General features: G+C 44.3%; 2 protein-coding genes across 2 annotated transcripts; both read right to left on the minus strand.

Moving 5' to 3' along the window:
- Positions 1-2,351: 2,351 nt before the first annotated feature.
- On the minus strand, positions 2,352-3,188 carry LOC113122929 (olfactory receptor 10H2-like). The gene has a single exon (XM_026294606.1). It carries the CDS (start codon positions 3,186-3,188, stop codon positions 2,352-2,354), a length of 837 nt encoding a protein of 278 aa, XP_026150391.1.
- Positions 3,189-18,784: 15,596 nt separating this feature from the next.
- LOC113122931 (olfactory receptor 2A12-like) lies at positions 18,785-23,346 on the minus strand. The gene is made up of 2 exons (XM_026294607.1): positions 23,313-23,346; positions 18,785-19,713 (listed from the first exon to the last, which is right to left on the minus strand). The coding sequence occupies exons 1-2, from the start codon at positions 23,344-23,346 to the stop codon at positions 18,785-18,787; spliced, it is 963 nt and encodes a 320-aa protein (XP_026150392.1).
- Between the last annotated feature and the right edge of the window lie 749 nt (positions 23,347-24,095).

Below are 24,095 nucleotides of genomic sequence, written 5' to 3' on the forward strand. Positions count from 1 at the left end.
ACCATGTCCACATTTTCTAAAGGCAGTTCAGGACAGATAGCTACAGCTACAGGGCTTTTAACTAAATCAGATTGAAAATATATGAGATGTAATGGTCCTAGAAGCCACTTCATTCCACATCCACGAACTACAGCACTTTCCCCGGTAAAGGTTTTCTCAGAAAGGGGCAAAACTCCTTCCAACAGCAATGGTTGGGCTGTTCCTGTATCTCTTAAAATTCATACTGGAACTAGATCTTCTGACTCAAGACAGGGCTACAAAACCATCCATATTAAAACTACGCCTGGTCAACACCCTGAATGAGTTCTACTGCCGCATTGAAGGACAATGGGACAGATCTGACCTCCCGGACGCCTCCCCCCACCAGCCAATGATCAGCAGCGTCCTTATTTCCATTTCCATACTTGGATCACACACACAGCTCCACACCTCAGCGACCCACAGTCTGGATCAGCCTTCCTGACAGACAGATGGCAGTTCGTGAGGCTGGGAAAGCATGTCTCTGACTCCTGCACTGGATCCCCCCAAGAATGTGTCCTTTCTCCTCTGCTATTCTTCCTGTACACCAACGGCTGCACATCTGGTCACCAGTCTGTCAAACTCCTGAAGTTTGCAGATCACACTGGCCTGAAATGTGACGGGTGGGTCGGCTACAGGAAATGGACTGTCTTGTATCATGGTGCTGCCTGAACAACCTGGAGCCCAACTCTCTCAAGACAGTGGAGATGATAATGGATTTCAGAAAGGACCCAACCCCCTTGCCCCTGTCATCCTCTGTAACACTCCAGTGACCTCTGTCGAGTCCTTTCACTTCCTGGGCACCACCATCAACCAGGAGATCAAGTGGGAGCAGAAGACCAGCTCCCTCACCAAGAAGACTCAGTAGGGAATGTACTTCTTGTGGCAGCTGAAGAGGTTTCACCTCCCTTCAAAGATGTTGAACACTGCCATCATCGATTCTATCCTCACATCCGCCATCACGGTCTGGTTTGCTGCAGCCACGACTGGGGACAAGGCTGGCAAGCCCAATAAAGTCGGTTTATTAAAGCAGCATCTGTACCTTCACGCGCTCAAATGCACTCCTGCAGTTAAACAAAACAGACATTTGAAAAATTAATGCTTGAAACTCACTTTACTCCAAAACTGGACCACCAATAAAACTACCACACTCTTTAGTTACCCCCTGATATTAAATCTGACTTAAACACTTGTTTATACTCCTGTATTAAATTTGGGCCCACATAAAAAAAGCCTGTGACTGATGTTGTCTGGAGCGCCTGTTACATCTACAGCTGGAGAATTACTGTTTTTTTACCAACATGTATGGGAAGACATGATTGGTGTCATGGTTCACATATTTCCTTGCTTATGTCTATTAGTCTTGTAGTCTGCCCAAACTACTAGGGGGCAGACTAAGACCTGATAATCCATGACTAAAAAGGGAATTTCATCAGGTTTATATATCTGCTGCTAGAACTTCAGCAATGTGTGACCAGCTACTCTGACATACAAATTTGTCACTGTGGAGCCTATTGAGACATTGTACAAATGTGGATAGTTGTGGATAAGCTCGAGGGGTCTCTATTCAAACCTTTGTACCTGCCATTGTATTGATTGATTTTCAAAGTGTGGTGATAGCTCCTTCTCTCTGATGTGATACTGCCCACTGATTAATTTCTGATGGCATAAACAACTGACGCTGCAATTCATCACGGGTTATGCATGGTCACCGTTTCATCTAACAACAATAAATACATTGCTGAGCAGATATTTGTACCCTCTTGTTAATGCAGTATTATTAAACAAATTTACATATTTTACACATTTAGTCTCAGTTCTTGCCCTCTTGCCCCCTATTATTTCCATTATTGAAGTGTGATTGATGTTCATTTATAACTTTTATTACTATAATAACTCGTTTAGCCATAACCCAAAGAATATCCTCCTGAGACCCAGCCCACTGACTTGTGTCCCTTGTAGTGGACAGTTTGATCACAACCAAACAATCCTCTGGTCCACTACAATGGACATGCTATACAATTAAAAATAAATTTTAAAAAGTCTAAATTAACATGTTTTTTTAACCAAAAATAGGTAGAAAATTACAAAAAACAAAAAATTGGAAGACACTTATTTTTCTTGGTTCTCAGGAGGATTGAAGATAAATCAAACAACTTTTTTAATGAGTTGTGGAGATGTGAAAATAATACAAAAAGAAATCAAAATGCAGTTGTAACATCCCATAATTCTGTGTTTCAGGTCAGTAACATTACAACAGGCTGAAGTTCAACAGGAGAATGACAATAAATAGTTAAAGTGATCTCCTTAAAGAGGTCTCCTTAGGTTTCAATTTAAACCATTAACAGAAATTGTATGGCCATGAAATTCTTCACACTCTGTGGCACAGATGCTGATCCATACCTTGAATACATGAGGTCAAAAAGCAAAGCAGCACTGACATTAAGCAAACTTAATAAATGTGGCACACATGTCTGTGTAAACTTTCTCCTGCTCTCTCTAGATTTTACAGCTGATTTTACCAGCTGCACATATGAACCTAAAATGAAGAGGAAATGGCAACAATAGAAGGAAATATTAACTAATCCAATTATGTTGTTTGCTGTTGTTGAACTACATGCAAGTTTAACAATTAACCAGTTCTCACAGTAGAGTTTCTGAATGTGTGAGCCACATAATTTCAGTGTCGGTGTCATCATTACACCCATAATCTCACAGCCTAATGGCACAAACCAGGACAAACTGACTAACACTGCAGTCCTTCTCAGAGACATAACAGAGTGATACTCCAGTGGTCGACATATGGCCACATATCTGTCATAAGACATTAGAGCTAAAACAGAAAAGCCAACCATTGCAGAGGAATATATAACATAGATTTGCAAAAGACATCCTGCATATGATATTACCTGAATATCAGACAGAAGATCTGAAGTAAATTTAGGGTAAAAACCTGCAGTCCCATAAAGTTCATTAATGCACAAGTTACACAAACAAATGTACATTGGCTCATGTAAGTTTTCATCCAGGATTATGGTTAAAATGATGGACACATTTACTACTAAAATGACACAATAGCTTAATAAAGTGAGAGAGAAAAGTGTGACTCTGTAGTTGACTGTTTCATTGAAGGCAGACAGAGAAAATACAATATTAGATGTGTTGCTCATTTTTTTCATACTCCTCAAAAACAAAAGTGTCAAATTGATAAACAGTGTTGAGAGAAAAGGATGCAATGTTTTGGTTAAAGAATAAAATGTTTGTCAGTATATGTCCAGTTGTCTTAGTGTTACACACAGTTGAGGTGTGAGATTAAATGTTAGAGAAGACAGTCCCTCCTTAAATGCAGGTGTGTGACAGAGTTAAAGTCCTGGCGTCATGTCCTGCCTACCCAATGTTCTACTAACTTCTGTAACTCAATCCAGTGTCTTATGGAAACCATGAACTTGTGCCTTTATATAAAAATTGTTTTCCTGTGCGTCATTTTATTATATTGATCATTATATTAAGACAAATTAGCAACAACAGCAGTTATAAGTAAAAATCACTGTGATTTCAAAGTCTTCATTTAAACTGAATTTGTCAGCATATAGAAAAACTACATGTTCCATTTCATTCACTTTATTCATATTCATAATATTCACTTACACTCTTTCATAACATGATGCGTTTCAGTTTCACATGTTTCAAAACTGGCTGAATAAACTACTGAAAAAAATGTGGCCTGGTCATAATGTGGCATGGAGGCCATATGGCATGAAGACTCAGGCTGGTGTAGGGGCCAAGCATCTCTACTACAAAACTGTGTAGGAATCTTACTAAAAGCGAAGTTCAAACAAAAGCCAAAAATGTATACCAGGAAATATTTAGAATTGTAAAACTTTTTTTTTTTTTTTTTTAGAATTGTAAAATTGCACCCAGACTTACTGGCAAAGTGGCCTCACCTGCTGTAGCGAATTTAAATATATATATGTATCGAACATGAATTTTATTATGTCTAGTTTATGAGTTATGACTATCATAAACTGATGACCAGATTTTGACTTAGGCAATGGACCAACACAATCAATGATAAGCTTCTCAAATGGTTCCCGCACCACTGGAGAAGGATAATAATAAGTCTTAGTTATTCCCAAGTGGCCACAAAAAACTGTATCATGAGCTAGATTCAGTATTTGCTTGCGGTACACAGAAGGGACAACAATATGATGTGTAGTATTCCACATGCTGTCCACCCAAAGGAGAGCACTTCTGCATTGAATCAAGCCATCAACTTTTGCTGAAAGTTACGCAGCTGACTGAACAGATGTGTGCTTTCTCCTCTCATTTGGTTTACTCCCCACCATCAGCGGACTCTCAGCCTCGACCCTCCAGCCAGGCTGTGTCATCTCCTCCTCCAGCCCAGCGGGATTCTCCTGTTCTGGATTCTCCGCCTTACCATGGAGACCCAGATAAGTGCTGAAGTTTTATTTTTCAGTGCACTAATGTTTTTACGTCATGCCCCTCAGTTTTTTTCACAGACATTAAAAATCATTTTCTTTTCTGGACTGCTAAGGGATAGGGAGTTGAGTTGGGCACACGCTCAGTTTTCCATCTGACCGATGGAGGATTACACCTTCAAACTATTTTTTGCATGCTTTTGTCAAATTTATGATCATCACAACCATGTGGGAACAGCAGTCAAACACTTCCTCGCCCCGGGCCAGTGGGCAAGGAGCATTATAGACTATGCAATTAAGTTTAACACTCTCACCACAGAGGCTAACTGGGAGGACAAGGAATTGAGAGGGTTGTACATAAAAGGCCTAAATGGGGAACTTAAGTACCAACTAGTGGGCCAGGATGATGAACCATCTCTATGTGCTCTTGTTTCTCTTACTGGCTGCGGGAGCAGCAAAGGAAGAGAACCAAAGAGGCCGAAGCCCGCCACATTTGTACCACCACCTGGCCGACTGGGCCAAAAACAAGGTGGAGGGCTGGAGTCCATACTGCCATGCAATGTGTCTCCGGTCCGCCCTCACCCCACCTCATACTCTCTTCATAAAAATAAGAATTATATGGTGAAAAAGCTTGAAATGTCTTTGTTAAAATGAAACAATTCAAGTTCAAAACAAATCATCACTTTGTTTAATCTGTATAAACATGAGGAGCGGTATGTTTTCTCCTGTCTCACCTCATTACAGCTAGTGTGATCCTGCCTCGCACTCAGCACACTGTTCATATGGAAATAATCTGAGGTGAGCCAGGTAAATATGTACACGTCCCCGAGAAATAACATAAAATGTCAAACTTCATCATAGAATTGACTTACTTTTTGCACGTTTGGATGATGGCATGCTACGTGGGTGAAAAGCACTTTGTATGTTCCAGACAGCAACAAATAGTTTACTTTCTCCTCAGAGTAAAAACACGACTCAAATGTCGAACGTTAGGATCTGCATTGTATTGCACTAATTCCCTCTCAGCCACATTCCTGACTGAAAGGCTCATCTTTGAGCGGAGCCGGAAAACTCCAATCCAATCCCGAAAAGAGGAGCACTTCTGGGGTTCGCTAATTTTTACTGCCGGTCTACTTCAGTAGTCTGGCTCAGGCTCTCACCCAACTCACCTCCATAAAGATGCCCTTCACTTGGACACCTCAAGCTGAGGAAGCGTTCCTCACTCTGAAGCAGCGATTCACCTCTGCCTCCATCCTAGTTCAGCCGGATCCCCAACGCCCTCTCCTGCCAGTTCTCTCACTCCGCTGAAGACACACCACCAGAGTCCATCCTACCCCCACACTGCGTTGTGGCCGCGGTAACGTGGGATGTTGAGGTACACGTCCAGGAGGTTCAGGAACTAGAACCCAACCCGGGAGGGGGGCCTCCTAACTGTCTGTTTGTCTCAAGGTCTGTCTGCTCACAAGTGCTCCAGTGGGCCCACGCCGCCAAGGTCGCCTGTCATCCTGGGGTTACATGAACCTGGAACCTCATCAGGCATCGTTTTTGGTGGCCCTCGATGGACATAAGGCAGTTTGTTGCATTTGCAAGGTCTCCATCAGCCATTGGAAGTCTTCATGCTCTGCCGATACCATCACGGCCGTGATCCCATATAACCTTGGACTTTGTTACAGGCCTGCCGCCCTCCCAAGGTAACACCACAATACTTCACAATAATCATTTTTTTAAGGCTGTGCATTTTGTACCCCTTCCAAAGCTACCCACAGCTTTAAAGACAGCCAGACTCCTCATTGAACACGTCTTCTGGCTACATGTCCGGTATTTTTTGCTATTTCCAGCCTTAGCGTTCGTTAGCCTATAAGTTAGCTTAGCTAGCTAGTAGCATGGCTTCTCCTTCTCTCTCTCTCTTTCTCCTTCTCCGTGTGCCACATGTTTAGTTATTACTCTGCCTCCTTTAGTGATAATGATACTTGTAATTAAGCACAAGGGTCTGGTAGCTTTGGAGGCAAGGATCACTGAATTGGAAGTGCAGCGCCGCACCTTTGAACAAAAACCTCTAGCCTAGCCCTGCTAGCAGGTATGAAGCCATTGAGCTCAGGGTGTGTTAGCTGTCCGACAGCAGCTCCGTAGCAGCCCAAAGAATTAGTCTGGGTGACAGTCCGATGCTAAGCAGAAGCCCACGGCTTATCACCTGCCTGTTCACAATTCTAACAGATTTTCCCCATTCAGTGACATACCCACTGAGAAACTCCCGGACTCTGATAATTGGAGATTCCATAGTCAGAAATGTGAATTTAGAGAATCCAGTGACCATAGTCAAATGGATTCCTGGGGCCAGAGCCGGCGACATCGAGTCAAATTTGAAGCTGCTGGCTAAGGCTAATTATAAATATGGTAAAATTGTTATTCACGTCGGCAGCGCTGACATCCGATCCAATCGGATGTAACTAAAATTAATGTTGAGTAGGTGTGCTAAAACAATGTCGGACGTAATTTTCTCTGGACCACTCACCAACCTGACCAGCGATAACATGTTTAGCCACATGGTGTTGTTCCTTCACTGGCTGTCTAGGTGGTGTTGCACAAACAATGTGGGCTTCATAGACAATTGGGCCACTTTATGGGAAAAACCTGGTCTGGTAGTGAGGGACGGCATCCCACTTTGGATGGTGCGGCTCTCATCTCTAGCCAACCTAGAGTTTGACAATCCAGATTGGGTACCGGCACAAAGAACTCAGTCTAAAATACCTCTCTGCAGTTTCCTTAGAGCCATCTAAAAAACCTAATAAAAAATATAGCCGCAAGCGGCGATGATCGGCCCTCGCCTCGAGCGGACCGCCTCCCCCGGCGCGCCGCCCCCGCGAGCGAACCGCGTCCCCCAGCGAGCCGCGTCCACGAAGGAACCGCCTCCCCCAGCGAACGGCCTCCCCGAACGAAACGCCTCCCCAAACGCCCCCGCACTCCGAATCGACCGTCCCCCAAAAATCGGCGGCCCCCCCAAAACCCCTCCCCCGAGGAGACCGCACCTCCCCAAGTGGACCACGTCATTCAGTGGACCCCCACGGAGGTCTGTGTCAAATTTGGTACAGTTCTGACAAAGTAAGTGCAAGTACATAGGGGGCGCCATCCGGCCCCCCCACAGCCCCCCCAAATAGACCAAGTGCTTCAGTGGACCCCCACGGAGGTCTGTGCCAAATTTGATACAGTTCTGACAAAGTAAGTGCAACTGCATAGGGGGCGCTATCCGCCCCCCCCACACTCCCCCCCAAGTAGACCATGTGCTTTACTGGACCTCCACGGATGTCTGTGCCAAATCTGGTACCGTTCTGACAAAAGCTGGACAAAGTAAGTGCAACTGCATAGGGGGCGCTATCCGCCCCCCCCCCCCCCCCCCCACACCCCCCCAAGTAGACCACGTCCTTTACTGGACCCCCACGGATGTCTGTGCCAAATCTGGTACCGTTCTGACAAAAGCTGGACATTTTGCAAAATTCCCATAGGAAACGAATGGCGAGATCTGGTCACCGCCAAGGCAACCACATGCAAAATAGGGCACGGGTCTGATCGGCTTTTAGGATCAGGACGCCCTAAAGGACATGTGTGCCAAATCTGGTACAATTCTGACAAAGTAAATGGTTTGGTTTGAATGGCAATTTTCAAATCGTTATACAGGGGGCGCTATAGGGCCTATTTCGATTCAGTTTAATCAGATGGGTCCAGGGCGGCGGGGACTACAATTCATCAATTGGTCCGATTCCAATCCGACCATGCGTGTGAGAGTTATTACATGTTGAAGAACTGGCGGCGAGCCAAAAGCCTAGGCCAAATTGCCGCGCCCGCCAATGGAAAACCGTAATACTTATTCAAAGAATTTGGATAACTTTTGCAGCCCCATGGGTCTAGGTGACGCCGGCCAAAGATGAGCTCGATCGGTCAAAAGCCCAAGGAGGAGTTCGAAAGAATACGAGGTCAGCAAAATCAACGAACTCAATGACCTCGAGATAAACCCCCAGCTGGTGGACTTCCTGTCGGTCACACGACCTGGACACGATAAGCTTTCTTGCTTGGCCTATCATGAAGAATAAACATGCCAAAGCTGGTGACTGTACAATGAAAAAAGTGTCACATGACCTCCCATAGGCCCAATGTATCTCGACCTCTGTCGGGGGCGCCGCAGAGCCATTCTTTTGAGGTCGTTTATGAAACCCATAAAATATCAAATTTTCACGCGATTCTGAGGGGCCTGCAAATTTTGGTGAGTTTTCACACACGTTCAGGGGGTCAAATTTGAGGTTGAATCGGTAAAAATAGAATAATAAAAAAAAAAAAAAAAAAAATATAGCCGCAAGCGGCGATGATCGGCCCTCGCCTCGAGCGGACCGCCTCCCCCGGCGCGGCGCCCCCGCGAGCGAACCGCGTCCCCCAGCGAGCCGCGTCCACGAACGAACCGCCTCCCCCAGCGAACGGCCTCCACGAACGAAAAGCCTCCCCAAGCGCCCCCGCCCTCCGAACCGACCGTCCCCAAAAAAACGGCGGCCCCCCCAAAACCCCTCCCCCTTGGAGACCGCACCTCCCCAAGTAGATCACGTCATTCAGGGGACCCCCACGGAGGTCCGTGCCAAATTCGGTACAGTTCCGACAAAGTAAGTGCAAGTACATAGGGGGCGCCATCCGCCCCCCCCACACCCCCCCAAGTAGACCACGTCCTCTCCTGGAGCCCCACGGAGGTCTGTGCCAAATTCGATACAGTTCTGACAAAGTAAGTGCAACTGCATAGGGGGCGCCATCCGCCCCCCCCCACACCCCCCCAAGTAGACCACGTCCTTTACTGGACCTCCACGGAGGTCTGTGCCAAATCTGGTACCGTTCTGACAAAAGCTGGACAAAGTAAGTGCAACTGCATAGGGGGCGCTATCCGCCCCCCCCACACCCCCCCCCAAGTAGACCACGTCCTTTACTGGACCCCCACGGATGTCTGTGCCAAATCTGGTACCGTTCTGACAAAAGCTGGACATTTTGCAAAATTCCCATAGGAAACGAATGGCGAGATCCGGTCACCGCCAAGGCAACCACATGCAAAATAGGGCACGGGTCCGATCGGCTTTTAGGATCAGGACGCCCTAAAGGACGTGTGTGCCAAATCTGGTACAATTCTGACAAAGTAAATGGTTTGGTTTGAATGGCAATTTTCAAATCGTTATACAGGGGGCGCTATAGGGCCTATTTCGATTCAGTTTAATCAGATGGGTCCAGGGCGGCGGGGAGTACAATTCATCAATTGGTCCGATTCCAATCCGACCATGCGCGTGAGAGTTATTACAAGTTGAAGAACTGGCGGCGAGCCAAAAACCTGGGCCAACTTGCAGTGCCCGCCAAAGGAAAACGGTAATACTTATTCAAAGAATTTGGATAACTTTTGCAGCCCCATGGGTCTAGGTGACGCCGGCCAAAGATGAGCTCGATCGGTCAAAAGCCCAAGGAGGAGTTCGAAAGAATGCGAGGTGAGCAAAATCAACGAACTCAATGACCTCCAGATAAACCCCCAGCTGGTGGACTTCCTGTCGGTCACACGACCTGGACACGATAAGCTTTCTTGCTTGGCCTATCATGAAGAATAAACATGCCAAAGCTGGTGACTGTACAATGAAAAAAGTGTCACATGACCTCCCATAGGCCCAATGTATCTCGACCTCTGTCGGGGGCGCCGCAGAGCCATTCTTTTGAGGTCGTTTATGAAACCCATAAAATATCAAATTTTCACGCGATTCTGAGGGGGGTGCAAAGTTTGGTGAGTTTTCACACACGTTCAGGGGGTCAAATTTGAGGTTGAATCGGTAAAAATAGAATAATAAAAAAAAAAAAAAAAAAAAAAATATAGCCGCAAGCGGCGATGATCGGCCCTCGCCTCGAGCGGACCGCCTCCCCCGGCACACCGCCCCCGCGAGCGACCCGCGGTCGAAGCCGAGCTCAAACCGCGGAGCCGACCTGAAACAGCAGCAGTTGAAAACACAGCTGCACATTTCCAGACGAACGGAGACACAAAAGCACACAGATACACATATTAACACATCAACAAACACATTCAGCCACACAAAACGTCACACACACCCGTGGACACAGACAGAGCAGCAAAGCTCCAAATTTATCATTGTAAAAGTTCATTTGACTGGATGCAGAATTTAGACCACATACAGCCACACATACAGGCACACATACAGACATACATACAGAGACACATGAATGCAGGAGCAAAAGTAGAAGGCCTTAAGTTTAAAACACTTTTAATTTTAAAACATCCCATGCTGATTGTGAGCCATTGCCACAGAAAGTGTGGAAAATAGAGCTCCACGGCCATCTAATGGCAGAACTGAGGATGTGTTCCCAAACAACACTCAAGTCAAGTCTGTTGATTCATTGTCACAGAAAGAATGTGGTACATGGAGCTCTACTGCCATCTTTTGGCAAAACAGAGGACGTGCTCCCAAACAACACTCAAGTCAAAAGTCTGTTGTTCAAAAGAGTGAAACCAAAGTGCAACAGTTGTAAACACACATTTCCAGATGTCCTGAGACACAAAAACACACTGACACACATATTAAGACATTAACAGAATAAGTCCCCAGGCCACAGAAGAGATGAAAAGCTCACGTGTTACAACATCACGGTGAAAAGAGTATTGTCTCTCAGAAAACACAAGATTTATTCAATGCCAAAGTGAAACTGTGGATCCAATGGCAGCCTTTTAAGTGAGAGGACAATTTGCACCCGGAAAGGTGAGGTGTGTGGGATTTTAACCGCTGCAGAGGTCACATCTCTACGGCCACAGTGATACAGACACATACAGACACACATACAGACACAGAAATGCAGGACGGCAGCAGCATGAGACATTTATTTAGAGAATTTGCACCCGGAAAGGTGAGGTGTGTGGGATTTTAACCTCTGCAGAGGTCACATCTCTGCAGCCACAGTGATACAGGCACATACAGACACACATTCAAACTTGAAGGCCCTTACAAAGGCAGCGCCACTGCACCTATTGTGACTTTGATCGGTCACGTGGGTTCAGGCCTGCGGGGAGTGTAAGTGATTCAAATGTGACAACACAGCATTTGCATCTTTAAGTGTAAAACCCATAGGAAATGAATGGTGGGTGTGTGTCATCTCCAAGGCAAGAGCGTGGAAAATAGAGCATGGCTCTCATTGGCTTTTTTGCTCAGAATGCCCTAATGGATTTGTGTGCAAACTTTGGTCCATTTCTGACAAACTAAATGTGTATTTCTCAATACAAATGTATGCAAATATTCACATTGTTATATAGGGGGCGCTATAGGGCCTACAGTGATTTTGTTCAATCACCTGGACTCAGGCCCCCGGGGTCTACAATTCATCAATTGGTCCGATTCCAATCCGACCATGCGTGTGAGAGTTATTACAAGTTGAAGAACTGGCGGCGAGCCAAAAGCCTGGGCCAACTTGCAGCGCCCGCCAATGGAAAACCGTAATACTTATTCAAAGAATTTGGATAACTTTTGCAGCCCCATGGGTCTAGGTGATGCCGGCCAAAAATGAGCTCGATCGGTCAAAAGCCCAAGGAGGAGTTCGAAAGAATACGAGGTGAGCAAAGTCAACGAACTCAGTGACCTCGAGATAAACTCCCAGCTGGTGGACTTCCTGCTGGTCACACGACCGGGACACAATAAGCTTTCTTGCTTGGCCTGACATGAAGAATAAACATGCCAAAGCTGGTGACTGTACGATGAAAAAAGTGTCACATGACCTCCCATAGGCCCAATGTATCTCGACCTTTGTCGGGGGCGCCGCAGAGCCATTCTTTTGAGGTCGTTTATGAAACCCATAAAATATCAAATTTTCACGCGATTGTGAGTGGGGTGCAAATTTTGGTGAGTTTTCACACACGTTCAGGGGGTCAAATTTGAGGTTGAATCGGTAAAAATAGAATAATAAAAAAAAAAAAAAATAATAATAATCCTAACGATTTCCAGGCCCACGGCCGCGCGGCAGCGACACACTATACATTTTCGGAAAGGTCTAACGCCCAGTAACGTCATGGTGGGGTGCGGGGAGACGGTAGATGAAGCCAGAAACCGCCCCCCCCCGCTTATTCGTCCCTTGCCCGTTGAGCGATTATAATAGTCCCTGCGCTGGGACCTCGGTCCTTGCTCGGGCCTAATAATAATCCTAACGATTTCCAGGCCCACGGCCGCGCGGCAGCGACACACTATACATTTTCGGAAAGGTCTAACGCCCAGTAACGTCATGGTGGGGTGTGGGGAGACGGTAGAGGAAGCCAGAAACCGCCCCCCCCGCTTATTCGTCCCTTGCCCATTGAGCGATTATAATAGTCCCTGCGCTGGGACCTCGGTCCTTGCTCGGGCCTAAAAATAATAATCCTAACGATTTCCAGGCCCACGGCCGCGCGGCAGCGACACACTATACATTTTCGGAAAGGTCTAACGCCCAGTAACGTCATGGTGGGGTGTGGGGAGACAGTAGAGGAAGCCAGAAACCGCCCCCCCCGCTTATTCGTCCCTTGCCCATTGAGCAATTATAATAGTCCCTGCGCTGGGACCTCGGTCCTTGCTCGGGCCTAATTAAGACTACTCTTGCTGAAGAGAAAAACAGAACAGTCAGTTATTGATTAGTAAATATTAAATATCTCTTTCGTCTAAATTTCTGTTAGTAAATGATTTGATAACCGATCACCAAATTGACTTATTCTGTCTCACAGAAACCTGGCTGCAGCAGGATGAATATGTCAATCTGAATGAATCAACCCCCCTCAGTCATAAAAATTGTCATGTTCCTCGACGTACAGGTCAAAATAGCTGCTATCTTCCACTCAAACATATGATTAAACTTTGATCCTCAGAACAATTATAACTCATTTGAGAGCCTCACTCTTAGTCTCTCACATCCAAACTCGAAAACACAAAAAACAGTTCTACTTGTCATTGTGTACCGTCCACCTATCCCTTACTCAGTTTACCCTTACTCAGAAGTTTTTAACTGAATTTCCAGACTTCCTGTCTGATTTAGTGCTTAGTTCAGACAGTCATCATTGTGCAAGATTTTAACATTCATGTAGATGTTGAAAAATATAGTCTCAGCACTGCATTTAATTCGATATTAGATTCATTTGGTTTCACTCAAAATATTAACAAGCCCTCCCACTACTTCAATCACACCCTGATCTTGTTCTGACATATGGCATTGAAATTGAACACTTAATAATTTTTCCTCCAAATCCTTCCCCCATTCGTTAATAACTTTTAAATTTAAGATAATGGATCATGCAGTATTTGGAAGAAAATTCCACTAGATGTTTATCTGACAATGCTGTTAATAGATTTAAGAAAATAATTCCATCTTTATTTACTTCTATGCCATGTGCCAACACAGTGGACATACTTCTATGCCATGTGCCAACACAGTGGACAGCAGCTGCCTCCCTACCAAATTGATTATGTTGCTGACAGTGCTGCAGCCTCGTGAAACACTTGATACTGTGGCCCCTCTGAAAAAGAAGTTAGTTAATCAGAGGAGATTAGCTCCATGGTACAGTTCACATATCCATACCTTAAAGCAGGCATCACAAAGGCTAGAAAAGGAAGTGGTGGAGTCTTAGCTAATTACAGACCAATATCCAACCTACCATTTATTTCTAAAATCCTTGAAAAAGCGGTTGCTAAGCAGCTATCAGACCACTTAAACAGAAATGAACTATTTTAAGATTTTCAATCAGGATTTAGAGCACATCATAGTACAGAAACAGCACTGTTAAAAGTCACCAATGATCTTCTCTTAGCCTCAGATAATGGACTTGTTTCTATATTTGTCCTGCTAGACCTTAGTGCTGCATTTGACACCATCGACCACAGCATCTTATTACAGAGACTGGAGCATGTGATTGGAATCAATGAAGAGAGTTAAAATGGTTCCAATTTTATTTATTGGACAGATTCCAATTTATTCATGTTCATGATGAACCTTCCATGTGCACAAACATTAGTCATGGAGTTCCACAAGGTTCTGTGCTAGGACCGATTCTGTGCACCTTATACATGCTTACTTTAGGCGATGTTATTAGGAAGCACTCTTTTAATTACCACTGCTATGCAGATGACACTCAGCTTTATCTATCTATGAAACCCAATAGCACATACCAGTAAACCAGACTGCGGGCATGTCTAACTTTTTACTTTTAAACTCAGAGAAAACAGAATTTATTGTATTTGGGCCTAAAAACCTCAGACAACAGCTTTTCTAACAATACAGGAATACTGTACACTACTGTGAAAAACCTTGGAATTAATTTTGACCAAGATATGTCCTTTAAGTCACACATAACGCAAATCTCTAGAACTGCCTTCTTTCACTTGCACAATATTGCAAAAATTAGGAACATCTTGTCTCAAAATGATGCAGAAAAACTAGTTCATGATTTGTTGTTTCAATGCTAGACTACTATAACTCGTTAATATCTGGATGTCCCAGTAACTCCATAAAAAGCCTCCAGTTAATCCAGAATGCTGCAGCCAGAGTCATGACTGGAACTAGCAAGACAGATCATATTTCTCCTATACTAGCTTCTCTTCATTGGCTCCCTGCAAAATCCAGAATAGAAATAAAATCCTTCTCCTCACATACAAATCCCTTCATGATCAAGCTCCTTCATACCTTAAAGATCTCACAGTACTTTGAGTGCAGGTCAACTTGTGGTTCCCAGAGTTTCCAAAAGTAGAATGGGAGGTGGAGCCTTTAGCTATCAAGCCCCTCCCCTGTGGAACCAGCTCCCAGTCTAGGTTCAGGAGGCAGACACTCTCTGTACTTTTAAGGCTAGACTTAAAACCTTCCTTTTTGACAAAGCATATTGTTAGGGTTGATTCAGGTAACTCTCAAGAGAGAGGAACACACCTCTCACCATCAAAGAGGGAGACATGAACAGACTAACGTTTAAACAACTGAACCCTCACAAGGTTACAGGCCCGGACTCTGTCTCCCCATCCACCCTGATGGACTGTGCCAATCAGCTGTCCCCAGCATTTACAGACATTTTTAACACCTCACTGGAGACCTGCCATGTGCCAGCCTGCTTCAAGACCTCAGCCATCATCCCAGTCTCCAAAAAGAAACTCTCTCAAGACAGTGGATATGATAGTGGATTTTCAGGAAGGACCCAAACCCCCCTGTCATCCTCTGCGACACTCCGGTGACTGCTGTTGAGTCCGTCCGCTTCCTGCAGCAACTGAAGAAATTTCACCTCCCTTCAAAGATGTTGGTGACCTTCTACATTGCCACCATCAAATCTATCCTCACATCCTCCATCACGGTCTGGTTTGCTGCAGCCATGGCCAGGGACAAGGCCACGCTGCAGTGTGTCATCCACTCTGCTGAGAAGGTGATTGGCTACAGTCTTCCATCTCTCCAGAAGCTGTATGTCTCCAGGACCCAGAGACACGTAGCCAAGAGCCAAACTTAGTCATTCTCACCTTCTAAATTGCACTACTTTTCATGAAAACTCATTTTTATGTATATAGTATTTATTTTATTTTATTCTAGTTTATTCTAAAATTGTGTACATACTTCATATCTGCATATATATTTGCATCAGACAACAAGACAAATTCCTAGTACTGTAAAGTGTTTATTGCTGTACCCGGCAAAAAAAATTTTATTCTGATTCTTCCCAGGCCAGACTCATCTTTAGTATATAGGCTGGGACCCAGCTCCACATTCTCTACATCAAAATGCATCAGAACAGAAGTTATCAGTCCTACAGTCTTTGCAGTTTTCTTCTTAGAGAAATTCGATCATTAACAGACTTACTAACAGTAACTGAGGGACCTGAGTTATTACCAGCCAACCTCCTAGGTTATTGAGATACAGCACTGAACACAACTTTATGGTGCAAAACATACTCATCAGCAAGCATGGCCACATCCTCCACTTTAGAAACTTTCTGCTTACTCAAGCATGTTGAAACAGCTTCCAGAACACAATTTCTACACTCTTCTAGAAGAATCAGTCATTTGAGTTCTTCTTTTGTTTCAACCTTCTGAGATACACACCACCTGCTAAACAAGGTTTTCTTTTGCTCTAGAAATCACCAAATGTCAGTTGTATAATTACGACTGATCAGAAGAATGTGGAGTGCAATGATTGTGCAAGAGTGAAAATAGCTTCCAGACTTTGACATTTGATGATCTATGCAAAGTATTTTAGAGTTAGCTACACTGTGTTCTGCAGGATATATTAAACTAGGGTATTTAATTCTAGCCTGTGCTCAATACAGACCGACCACCTCCTCCTCTTCCTGCCTTCCTGGGTTGGACAATATGGAAATGTTTGTGAAAGGACTGTAATGTAAAGCATAAGACAAAGTGAAACCGTAAATGTCACAGGTGTCAAAAAGAGAGACAAGCAAAGAAGATGAGCAATATCTTGCCTTTAGCTTTACCAGCACTAGGGCTGATTCTTTTCACAAGATTAGCTTCTGACATTATGAAGTCAAACAAGACACCACTTGGAGACTTTATATCTCAAATACAGAGAAATCTACAAATATCAATATGAAAAATAAACCTGGCAAGCCCAATAAAGTCAGTTTATTAAAGCAGCAGCTGTACCTTCACATGCACTAATATCAAAACTGACTTAAACACTTGTTTATACTCCTGCATTAAATTTGGGCCCACACACAAAATCCTGTGACTGATGTTGTCTAGAGCTCCTGTTATATCTACAGCTGGGGCATTACTGTTTTTTTACCAACATGTATGGGAAGACAGTGGCAACATGATTGGTGTCATGGTTCACATATTTCCTTGAATATGTCTGCAAGCTTTAACTGCTAGGGGGCAGACTAAGACCTGATAATCCATGACTGAAAAGGGAATTTCATCAGGTTTACACATCTACTGCTAGAACTTCAGCAATGTGTGACCAGCTACTCTGACATACAAATTTGTCACTGTGGAGCCTACTGAAACATTGTATAAATGTGGATAGTTGTGGATAAGCTCGAGGAGTCTCTATTCTATTCTATGCTGTGGATGTGATGTGTAATAAAGTTTGCTGCTGTTGAACTACAAGCAAGATTAACAATTTAATGGTTGCCAAACTATGGGAGAAATCAACTATAAAGTGTCCTGCGCCAACATGTTGTTGAGCCTCCATGTGCCAGCAGAACAATGTCAGTGCACCTTGGTGTCAATTTTACATGGCTGAAACTCTGCTGAGGGCAGAAAACCTTTCTTTCAAAAGATATTCCCATATTTGGTGTTTTGATGTTGGTGGACAGAGCTAACACTATGGTTCAAAATCTCTAATTGGTCATTGTGCCCTTTGTGATAATTATAATTTAACAGATATTTGTACCCTCTTGTTAATGCAGTATTATTAAACAAATTTACACAGTTAGTCTCAGTGTCATAGAATTTAGAAAAGAGAAATCACATTTTATTTACAGCTTTAACTGTGACAAAGACGGGCCCCTAACTGACCAAATAGCAGACCAAAATACCTTTTTTTTTAACTATAATAACTCTTTTAGCCATAATTTAAACAATATAAGATAATTCCAACATCAACTTTGTTAGTGAGTTAGTGAGTTTTGTACAAAAACAAAAAAAATGCAGTTACATATGCTTTTTTCTGGTGGGAATCCCATAATAATTGTGTTTCAGATCATTAACATTACAAAATCCTGAGTTAAACAGGAGAATCACAAAAAAAACCAAAAAAAAAACAAGTCAGAATGATTACTTCATGATTATGGAGATTAAACCTTGAGTCTCAATTTAAACCTTTGACCTGCCTTCATGCACAAATATATTATTCTACCTCTAATTTTAGTCAGGACCAGCCCATAAATAACAGGGTTGAGTATAGGTGGGATTAACAGAAATTGTATGGCCATGAAATTCTTTACACTCTACACACTAATAACTGCAATAGTACAGGTGTAGTTTAAGAATAAATTTAATGCTTTGTGGATATGTGTACCATTCTATTGATGCAGTATTAACACATTTGAGTTTCAATTGCAGTAGAATAGGGTGATCATACTTTTACAACTATAATCATGTTGTAAGACAGATAGGGTCCAAAGAATATCAGTTCTTGTTTATTATTGCTTAAGATTTGATGTTTTTCTCTACATTTTAATACTATAATAATTCTTTTTAGCCCCAACCGAAATTCAACAATAGTCTTGTTAATGAGGTATAGAAAAGTAAGAATAGAACAAAAATGAAAAGTTGTTATAACATACACTTTGTTTAGACAGAGTTATTTCTCCATTGTTACACAGATGAAGCCTTGAGTCTCAATTTAAACCTTTGACCTGCCTTCATGCATAAAGATGTTATTTTACCTCGAATTTTAGTCAGGACCAGCCCATAAATAACAGGGTTGAGTATAGGTGGGAATAACAGAAATTCTATGGCCATGAAATTCTTTACACTCTGTGGCACAGATGCTGATCCATACCTTGAATACATGTGATCAAAAAGCAAAGTAGCTGTGACATTAAACAAACTTAATAAATGTGGCACACATGTCTGTGTAAACTTTCTCCTGCTCTCTCTGGATTTTACAGCTGATTTTACCAGCTGCACATATGAACCTAAAATAAAGAGGACATGACCACAATCGAAACAAATATAAATCAATCTAACTATATCATTTGTTGTTGTTGAACTACAAGCAAGTTTAATAACTGACCCATTGTCACAGTAGAATTTCTGAATGTGTGAGCCACATAATTTCAGTTTGGATGTCAAACTTATGCTCACAGTCATACGGCAGAAAGATACAAACCAGGCCAAACTGACTAACACTGCAGTCCTTCTCAGAGACATAACAGAGTGATACTCCAGTGGTCGACATATGGCCACATATCTGTCATAAGACATTAGAGCTAAAACAGAGTAGCCAACCATTGCAGAGGAATATATAACATAGATTTGCAAAAGACAACCTGCATATGATATTACCTGAATATCAGACAGAAGATCTGAAGTGAATTTAGGGTAAAAACCTGCAGTCCCATAAAGTTCATTAATGCACATGTTACACAAACAAATGTACATTGGTTCATGTATGTTTCCATCCAGGATTATGGTTAAAATGATGGACACATTTACTACTAAAATGATACAATAGCTTAATAAAGTGAGAGAGAAAAGTGTGACTCTGTAGTTGACTGTTTCATTGAAGCCAGAAAGAGAGATGTATTGATCATTTTGGGATAATCCTCCAAAACAAACATGTCAAACTGATAAACAGTGTTTAGAGTAAAGGATGCAATGTTTTGAAAAAGTTAAATTGTTCATTGTTTGTTAGTATATGTCCAGTTGTCTTAGTGTTGCACACAGCTGAAGTGTGAGATTAAATGTTTGAGAAGACAGGCCCTCCTTAAATGCAGCTGTCTCATATAGATAACGTCTGTTGCGAATGGTGACAGAGCGAGAGGAATCCTAAATAGTATGACCAATATGACCATCGGGAACCAGAGCTTTTATGGCTAGGGAATGCACTGGGCTGAGCAAAACCGGTTTGACCTGAGAGACGTGGAACACCAGGTGAATTCGCATGGATGGCGTAAGGGCCAGACGGACCGCCACAGGTTCATGAGCCTGGTGATTTTGAAAGGCCCTATGTGGCGGGGTGAAAACTTCCGTCTACCGTCTTCAGGGGTACATTCTTTGAAAACAGCCAAATCGAATCCCCAACCTGGTACCAGGGACCCGGTGTCCTGTGGCGGTCGGCCAACCACCGATTCTGGTCTCTGGAGCGCCTCTGATTCCAGAGGCGGTGGGAGCGGTGGAGGTGATGCTGGACCGACAGGTCAGCAATCTCCTCATCCTGGGAAGGTAAAAGGGGAGGCAGATATCCAATTGAGGCCTCAAAGGGGGTCAGGCCTGTGGCCGAGCTAACCTGTGAGTTATGAGTGTATTCTATCCATGGGATGTAGGAGCTCCAGGAGGTGGGGTTGGTTGCTGTCACATATCTGAAAGCAGCCTCAAGCTCCTGGTTCACGTGCTCGGCCTGGCCATTACTCTGTGGATGGAAACCAGAGGATAAACTGACCATAGCCCCCAAGCCCTTGCAGAACGCCCAATACACTTGGGATGTAAACTGGCTCCCACAGTCAGAGACCACATCCTGGGGAATGCCATGCAGGTGGAAGACGTGGTCTGTATGAAGGTGAGCGGTCTCCAGAGCTGTGCGGAGTTTAAGGAGAGGGACAAAATGCACAGCTTTGGAAAACTGATCAACAATGGTGAAGATGACCATGTTACCTTGGGAAGGTGGGAGGCCAGTGATGAAATCCAGGGCAATGCATGACCATGGCTGCGAAGAGATGGGCAAAGGGTGCAGGAGGCCTGTCGCCGGCTGATGGGACGTCTTGCCTTGTGCGCAGACAGTGTAGGCCTTCACAAAACCCCGGATGTCTGAGTCCATGGCTGGCCACCAGAACCGGCATTGGACTATGTTCCGGGTCCAGGTCACGCCAGGATGACAGGTAACCTTAGAGGCATGGGCCCACGGGAGTACCTGTGAGCAGACAGAAATGGGGACAAAGAGATTAGTAGCCAGGGTGTTGGGCCTCCCTCACCTGCTTCTCAATTTCCCACGTGCCTGCTGCTACCACGCAGCTGGCAGGGAAGATGGGCTCCGGAACCTGAGTCAGCAAACTGGTAGGAGAGGGTATCCAACTTAGTATCCTTTGAGCCCGGCCGATAGGAGACCGTAAAGTCAAAACAGCTGAGAAACTGCGCCCATCTGGCTTGGTGGGCATTCGGTCGTTTGGCCAATTGCAGGTATTCCAGGTTCTTGTGATCAGTCCAAACTATGAATGGTTGCTCTGCCCCTTCCAGCCAGTGTCACCCACTCCTTGAGAGCAAGCTTGATGGCGAGGAGTTCCCGGTTCCCCACATCATAGTTTTGTTCTGCTGGTGAGAGCCTCCTAGAAAAAAAAAAACACAGGGATGAAGTTTTTGATCTGACTCCGCCCACTGACACAGGACCTATGTCGGAAGCATCCACCTCAACCATGAACTGCCGGGATGGGTCTGGTTGAATGAGGATTGGCGCTGAGGTGAATCTCTGAGGTTCTGGAACGCCATCTTAGCTTCCAGAGTCCAGGTGAAGAGGATCTTAGTAGAAGTTAGCCTAGTGAGTGGCCGGGCGATTTCCAGAGGTGGACTTGCTGGTGTGTTCTGGATCATTGTCCTGCTGCAGAACCCAAGTTCGCTTCAGCTTGAAGTCACGAACTGATGGCCAGACATTCTCCTTCAGGATTTTTTGGTAAACAGCAGAATTCATGGTTCCATTTATCACAGCAAGTCTTCCAGGTCCTGAAGCAGCAAAACAGCCCCAGACCATCACACTACCACCACGATATTTTACTGTTGATATGATGTTCTTTTTCTGAAATGCGGTGTTACTTTTACACCAGACGAAATGGGACACACACCTTCCAAAAAGTTCAACTTTTGTCTCGTCAGTCCACAGAGTATTTTCCCAAAAGTCTTGGGGATCATCAAGATGTTTTCTGGCAAAACTGAAACGAGCCTTTATGTTCTTTTTGCTAAGCAGCGGTTTTCGTCTTGGAACTCTGGCATGCAGACCATTTTTGCCCAGTCTTTCTTATGGTGGAGTCATGAACCTGACCTCCTGATAACGCTGAAACAAACTTAAATTACTCCGTCAGTTTTGATCGTACAGATAAAAGCAATATATCCTTAGAATCTGTAAAGGGTCTAGTTTTAGTTGTATACATACATAATAACAAAACACTGCTTTTGTAAAATAAAGAAAGCAGACAGGGTGCACTCTCTGTCTCCTCTGTCTCTGTCATCTCTCTTCACAGACACGTAAATAAAACAACCAGAATGTTAGCGAATACTAGCCTCATAAAAATAAGAAATATATGGCTAGAAAGCTTGAAATGTCTTCTTTTAAATGAAACAATTCAAGTCAAAAACAAATCATCACTTTTTATTTAATCTGTATGAACGTAAGGAGAAGTACGTTTTCTCCTGTCTCACCTCATTATAGCTAATTTGATCCCCACCTCGCACTGAGCACACTGTTCACATGGAAATAATCTGAGGTGAACCAGGTAATTCTGTACACGCCCCCGAGAAATGACATAAAACGTCAAACTTCATCATAGAATTTACTCACTGTTTCTGTGCGTTTGGATGATGTTACATTACGCGGGTGAAGAAGCGCTTCTTATATTCCACACAGACACGAATAGTTTAGTTTGTCCTCAGAGGAAAAACACAACTGAAATGACAAACATTTGGCTCTGCATTGTATTGTATTGCTCTGCATTAATCCCCTCTCAGCTACATTGATGGAAAGGCTCATTATGCGGTTCTTTGTCTGGTCGTTGTGTGCCTCTTTTGTCTTCTCAGGTAAATCACTATTCATCCTGAGACACACCTGCATATGCCATTTGTGGGAATGCAGCAACTACCTGACAAAAGGGTTTCATAGAATATAGGATTTAAGGCATAAAGTTGTATAGGTCCTGCTAGTATGAATTAAGTATGGTATGTAGAGACAACAGCCACGCCCTGTAACCACCTCTTTGTGTAAGACAATGTGACCCTCAGATATAGGGTGCGCCTGCAGCATAGCTGTTGCTAAGGGAATTGGACAGTTTTACCTAATAAGGAAGTGACCTTAACCAGTGCGGTCAGGAACAACACCAAAGGGAACATGATCAGACCAAAGACCTGCAAATGCAACTGCTGAGACTGCAACTGGCTGATGCCAGGCAGAAAGTTAATGAAAAGAAAAAGGATAAGAAAGAGGACCCCAGCAAGGTCATGTGGCAGTGGGGCATGGATGCTCCGGAGGCCCCCGACCTGTTCCCCGTTCCACCCTGGGAGCCTCAACACCCTCTACAGAGTCGGGGTGGCTTTGGGAATGGTCCGAGATGGGGGAGAGGTGGATGGAGAGGACGCGGGGGATGTTACTACTGCGAAGAGACAGGACATTGGGTCAAGAACTGCCCTCATATCAAAGCCATGGAGCGAGGGAGGGGATATCGGGGCGGCTTCCCAAGCTCCGGCGGAGGTGGGCCCCCCGCGCACAATATGACGGTGATGGACTGGGACTTCCACTATGGGTGGGAGGATTCCCACCAAAATTGACGCTTTCCACCGAGAAACCCGGACAGCAACACCACGGCAGATCCAATGCTGTCCGTGCGGGTCAACACTATGTACCTGCCATTTCTAGTTGACACAGGGGCCACATGTTCCACCCTCAATAACATGGCCAACTCCACCTTCTCGACTCATCACCCTACAGTCATGGGCTTCTCGGGGAAGAAACAGACTCTGCCACTCACGGTCCCACTGACCACCCAAGTGGGTCCCCAAATAGTGACACATCCCTTTGTGTTTTCTCCAGGCACGCCAGTTAACCTCCTGGGCAGAGACCTTCTCATCAAACTGGGTGCATCAATTCTGTGCACCCCTGATGGACTCACAGTGACACTCCCTGATGGGACACGTCTCCCTTGCTCCGGAACACATGCAATGGCACACAAACAATGTCTTTTGCAGCCGCTAGAAGAGGACAGTACGG

The sequence above is a fragment of the Mastacembelus armatus genome, chromosome 21 (genome assembly GCF_900324485.2).
Source record: "Mastacembelus armatus chromosome 21, fMasArm1.2, whole genome shotgun sequence".
Classification (NCBI taxonomy): Eukaryota; Metazoa; Chordata; class Actinopteri; order Synbranchiformes; family Mastacembelidae; genus Mastacembelus; species Mastacembelus armatus.

Bases quoted from the DNA above. Each gene is read 5' to 3' on its own strand.
- LOC113122929 (XM_026294606.1), bottom strand. From the start codon at position 3,188: ATGAGCAACACATCTAATATTGTATTTTCTCTGTCTGCCTTCAATGAA.
- LOC113122931 (XM_026294607.1), bottom strand. From the start codon at position 23,346: ATGCCCCACTGCCACATGACCTTGCTGGGGTCCT. The intron at 19,714-23,312 runs CTTTCTTATCCT...ATGATCAATACA, and splicing joins CATGACCTTGCTGGGGTCCT to TCTCTCTTTCTGGCTTCAAT.